General features: G+C 39.3%; 1 protein-coding gene across 2 annotated transcripts; it reads left to right on the forward strand.

Moving 5' to 3' along the window:
- Positions 1-781: 781 nt before the first annotated feature.
- Positions 782-3452, forward strand: CHCHD5 (coiled-coil-helix-coiled-coil-helix domain containing 5). 2 transcript variants are annotated; one of them, XM_053464352.1, is made up of 4 exons: positions 782-857; positions 2068-2208; positions 2685-2835; positions 3200-3452. In XM_053464352.1, coding segments are annotated over exons 1-3 (294 nt in total). In that variant the 5' UTR covers positions 782-855; the 3' UTR covers positions 3200-3452. The 2 variants fall into 2 exon arrangements, with proteins under 2 accessions (XP_053320327.1, XP_053320328.1); XM_053464353.1 differs by having other exon boundaries at positions 829-857; positions 2072-2208.
- The last annotated feature ends 2612 nt before the right edge of the window (positions 3453-6064 follow it).

Consider the following 6064-nt stretch of genomic DNA (forward strand, 5'->3'; position numbering starts at 1 on the left):
AGGCTGAAGAACCCTGTGATACCTTCATAGCCAGCAAACATTCTGAGCTCCTGAAAAAAGAGACATCACGGGAGGAAAGAGGGACAGAGGGATTTGGGTCAATTATTGAGGCATCATTTAAGGGACATCATTTAACTAATGGCCATACATTCAAAGGGTATGACAAAACTGGAATAGACAGACCGAGAAGAACCATTACATTATGTACAATACTCCAACATTCTTTATTGCATTATTATTCCAATATTTATTATATTAAATATATATTTTTTATTTTCCATACTCGTGCTGTGTCAGGAAAATAGATTTCTTCTAATATTCTTAGAATTGTTTAACCATTCTCTAACTATTCTAAAAGCAACCGATGACCTTCCATTTCTTGTATAATATTTCTTGTATAATTAACAATAATAATTATAGATTTAGAATGGGTATTTCATGTGTGATGGAATATTACCAAGCTTACGCCATATGGGTGATATGCAAGCCTTAAATATTTTCTGACTTGGTTTTAGTTTTTACATTGATTAATAATATATAATATATATAAATAATCATATTTCATTTGAGATTTGAGTACGCAAAGTATCCGTGACAAGGCTTGTGGAAGTCATTGTTGCTTACGGGGCATTTAGTCAAACGTCCTTCACAAATAATGTTGCTGCCTACCCCAAGGGCATTGGTATTACACATTCTTAAGTTGCTTCCAGCAGGTGAGGAGTTAACTTAACCAAATGCAGGCGTGTCCAGCCATTGAAGCTCCTATTTCGTCCAATCAGAAGCACCGGCACTCCATGCAGGAAGTGAATTCTGTGACCATGTGAAGTCGTGAAAGGTGAAGGGATCAGTGTGAACATGTGAGTGCGAGCGGTTGTTTTATTAACGTTTCTCATGCTTTTTGTATTGTAAATGATTGTGATTTTTTTTTTGTTGAGATCAGCTGACAGCGCTCCTAGCGGTTAGGACAGACTGGGTTGCTCAATAGTGTTTTGTGTCATTCTTCTCTTACTAAAGAGATTGTAGTAGGAATGTTGATGTTCCCATTTAAAGGTACAGTAGTCCTTTTTTCAGGCATCAGTGAATGAATTCCCATTTTCTCCGCTGATGTCCTTTTCGCTTAGAAAGACTAACGGTATTTCTTTTCCTGGCGATTGTTGTCGCTGGGTCTACCGAGCACTTTTCCACGCACGATGCTTGCGCACAAAGCCTTATTGCTTTATGGTATACAATGCAGGCATTCTTTAGACTTCTGTCTCATTCAACTCCTTCCCTGGCTGCCTCTAGTGAAAGGTGGAAGAAGCATTTGTATGTATTCTTTCTGCGCATGATGAGCCCAAATTGTTATGTTATATACCATATTCTGATTATAAGATGACCCCCTAAAATCTGAATATTAGGACCCTATAGGAAAAAAGTAAATATTCATCTAAACTATTTTTTTCATATTTATTAAAAGCTGTGATTGAGAAATGTTTTTTTGTTTTTATTTCCTTTCACTTGCCAACCTGCCCCCCCCAGTTATGCACATCTGCCCCCAGGCTCGCCACTCTGCCCCCAGAAATGCCCAATATGCCACTCTGCCTCCCTGATATGCATTATACCCTCCTATACGCCACTCTGCCTCTAGAAATGCCTTATACCCCCTAAATGCCACTCTGCCTCCAGAAATGCCTGAGTGGCATATAGGGGGTTAAAAGGCATATCATGGGACAGAGTGGCATATAGGGGGGTATAAGGCATTTCTGGAGGCAGAGTGGCATATAGGGGGTTAAAAGGCATTTCTGACAACTTGTCACCATCTTATAGTATTGTTTGAATATGAAGCATAATTTCAGACACTATGAATAAGCGAAATAAGGAATAAAGTAAAAGAAATACAAACCATATGATAAATATATAACTCCATAGTGACCACATAACATAATAATAGTAGTAGAGGTATAAGGTTAACAATTTATAGACTATGTACCCAAATACATCTTCAGAAAGTACCCTTTTTAGTAAGAAATGGCAGTTAAAATAAATCTGAACATGCGGATTCTTTTTATATAATATTCGTGATTACAGGCAGGCTGCCATGGAGATCACCGCTAAGTATTGCCGGAATGAGATGGAAGAGTATGGCCAATGTGTTTCTAGCAAGCCAGGAACGTGGCAGCAAGATTGTCATATGCTGAAAGTCAAGGTGGCCAAGTGCACGTCGTCACAGTAAGTATAGAGACTATAATGATCCGAATGCTATATTCAGAGGATTTACGCTCTTCAGAAAACCCACAGTTTAGCCAGCGGTAAATTTGGAAGTTAGTTTTGAGGGAGCAGACAGGCCAAACACCTCCTGACACACATGGAGTTTTGTTTCGCAAGAGTAATTCCCATTCATTTTACCCCTTAATGACAAAGCCCGTACATGTACGGACTCAAAATGCATTGTTTTCAATGGGTTTAGGGACTGCCCATTGTCCTTAAGGGGTTAAATGATTGGGACTGATCTGGTGGCACCTAAACCAGTTTTAGGTTTCTGTTGTGTTTCACAAATCACAAGAATACTTGTCCGTCTGACACAAGGAGCTAATGCCCAGGCAGTATGATAAGGAGTTGGGGGGGGTTTGTTTAGCAGCAGGGTAAGATTACGCAGCTAGAACTCCTGAATTTGTATTTATGACACGCATCGTTCCTTTTTTCAGCCCGGTTATACAGAAAATCCGTGCGCAGTGCGCTGAACCTTTTGTTGCTTTTGAGCAGTGTCTAAAGCAGAACCAAACCTCGGTGGAAAATTGCTCGAAACATGTAACGGAATTCCTGCGGTGTGCGGAAAACGTCAAGCTCGCTGACTAGGTAACTGAGCAACTACCGTTGTTAGATATACAACAAGCTCTCGATATAATATTAAGTGGGGATCTGCGCCAAAAATTAAGGAAATAGAGAGTGGGAGAGCAGAATAATAAGTTTAGCAGCTCCAGATAACACCAAAAAGGCAGCGAGAAGGGACAGAGGGGGTAGATAGTGAGAAAGGGGAGTTTTGTGACAAGATTTTTTTCCTTTCCTTTTTTGGGATGGGGGGGCGCCACAGGAGTAGTCCGCACAGGGCGCCAGAACACTTAAGGCCGTCTCTGTGAGTGTATTTTGGTATTGGATGCTGTGCGCTTAACGCGTTTCGCCCTTGTGGCTTCTTCAGAGGTGACGTTGTGTTTCTTTGCAGTGTCCCAACGTGGTGGTTCTTGTTCCTGATGACACTTTCCATAAAGTGAACTGACCGTAACGGCAGGAAATTGTCGGACGTGTTGTCCTGACCGGTGGATCCCATCTGGAAAACGAACATTATTGATGCCCCAGCTGATTCTGCATCTTCTCCAGGAATGGGCCATCTTTACATTGTAAACGTCTCATACCGTGTGACGTCACCTTTGTCGCTTTGTTGATTTTAGGAAAAATAATATGTTATGGTTCAGCTATCCGTACTTCTCCATTATTGATCAGAATCCAAAGAAACGTATCCATTGCTGTTAAATATATTATTTATTCAATATAATTAATAGAAAAAAACCACAATCGCAGTTACGCTTTTTTATATATTGTATTGAAGTTGTAAATAATGTAACAAACTCAAATAGCTTATGAGCATTTGAAGAATAAATGACCTATAAAGTCAGAGGGTTTTGAGAATTAATGATTTTAAGGCCATCGATGGGTAAGTTTCATCCATTCTTAGCAAGGAGAGCTGGAATTCCAGGGGATTACAGCCATGTGGCCATAGCCAGGACCTTTCTTAAATGAGCTGACCCTGAGAAATTAACCCTTTGATAGCCTAGCGTGAAGAATCTACATAGTGACTCATGAAATGTGATAAGTGAACGCCTCTAATAGCGGTCATCATGGAAACCTTTGCTTGTCATTGTTTAAAAAACTCACTTAATTGAGTCACCTGCATTCAAGCAGGGATATCAACCATAGCAAGCTGGTAACAAATGTGAGATCACAGCAGTGTAGAAAAGGAAGGAGTCGGTTCCAGACTGTATGACAATGAGAATCTGTTACTTTACTCTTAGACCCGGAGATTGGAGCAAAAACCCTGAGACTCAAGAGTCCCCTCTTAATACTCGATGTCGGATACAGACATACCACCATATTCCTCTCTGTATGAATTTACCTGTCTGGCTCCACAACACGGAAGTGAAATAATCTATAGTGTGAAGTAATAGTAAATATAAGCCGCCTACCCTGGGATATGTTCCATTTGTCTCATCTGTTCATATATGGGGTAAACCCCCATCATAAAGTTCAATCAGGGCTTCGTCTGGATCAATGCAATTATTTACATCTCGGTTAGAGTGAACTTGGCGGATCTCTGTCTGAATATTACTGTATTATGCATTTAAAGCATTGTGAACTGGCAGAGAGATTACGTTTCAGACGGCAATTAGACCCAGATGATCACCATTTAGAAAGTATTCATATTTTTGAAGATGTTTTTTGAGCATAACAGTGGGGATCTGACCAGCAAAGGGGGGGGGGTATACCATAAACATTGAGAAATCAATTATAACAGGAAAAAAAGGTTTTTTTAATTGAAGTATTAATAAATACGTCATTTTTAGACGTGTCGATGCTAAACAGGATACTTGGGGGAAAAAAAAAAGAAATTTGACAGCAGATAAGAAGCGTTCAATCCATCTAGCATGCCTATTTTCTTCCTGCTGTAAAGACCCTGACCTTTATCAGACCTTGATCTTGTGTCAATCACATGCACGTTTAAATACCCTCACTGGATTAACCTCTACCGCTTCTCCTGGGTGGCTGTTCCACGTATCTACCGTCCCAGTAATAATAATAATAATTATTATTATTATTATCTTTTATTTATTTACATTACATCTAAGCCTTGTACATGTACATCCTAAAATACCGGTATGTGCAAATGTCTCAGCAATGCTGTGCCAATTTTAATACTGACTTACCGTAAGATATATTAAGATGTATTGGTTTATTTTGCAGAATCATTAGGGAAATCCACTTTTGTGCACGGATGGCAGCCTTGAGCCGTTCTCTGATTATACGTGCAATGAAATCTGAGCCGGACGAATTCCTTCTATCACTTCTGTGCTTCAATGAGTTCAAAAACTTAAAACATGAACATTTGCTGTTTGCATGCTGCCTTAGCTCAGAAACAGATTGATTGTAAGATTAACTTTCTCACCATTCTGTACCGGGCGGTCACAAGGTGGTGCACGGTGTTATAGATCCCACTGAATAATACAAGAGATCTCGGCAGATGGAAATATTTACTATTATATATATAAATATATATATATCTTATATATGTTATTATATATATTCTCTGTAAGATAGAATTTAACGGCAAATAAGAACCCATTATGCAGATTCCGGATAGCTTTATACCTATCCCATGTATGTTTAAATTCCCTCACTGTATTTACCCGCTACCACTTCGGATGGTAGACTGTACCAACTATACTGTATTATACACGAACTAACTGGAAATCCAAGTAACAAACATTTGCATTGAGGTTAAGGATTTTTCATATCTTTGGAAAATATTTGTTCATAGTCCATGGTTCAATAGTATAGCAAGTAAACGATTTTATATGATTCTCTGTGTTTTTTGAGAACTTGCTAGAAGTCTTGCTGTCTTTGAGATCCTTCTCAATAATGCCCCTACCCTAGCCTAAAAGCGGTTCAACCCTCGTACATCCGTTTAAGGAGGAGGACTCCAGAAGATGAACGCTTGGCTTGGTTGTCCATTGTGTCTTCTCTGATGTTTGCCAAGGAGACATCCCCTTTGTTTTTAAAGAAGCAATGCGCCTCAGGCCTTGGATGGAAGTCCATGTGAATGGAGAAAAATCCTGAATATTTGCTCCGACAACTAAACTGGCAACCATTAAGATCCTTCATGATCTTTCATTGCTGGGATTTCACACCCAAGGACCAGCCGCAGAGACCACAATATTTATCAATGCTCTTGTTTGAAATGTTTGAATGAGGTCTAGAGAGTTCTTAGCTATAATTAAAATGTTTAAAAACCTCTAAAAAAGTTTCCCTTCCAATC

Source organism: Spea bombifrons, chromosome 4 (genome assembly GCF_027358695.1).
Source record: "Spea bombifrons isolate aSpeBom1 chromosome 4, aSpeBom1.2.pri, whole genome shotgun sequence".
NCBI classification, from domain to species: Eukaryota; Metazoa; Chordata; class Amphibia; order Anura; family Pelobatidae; genus Spea; species Spea bombifrons.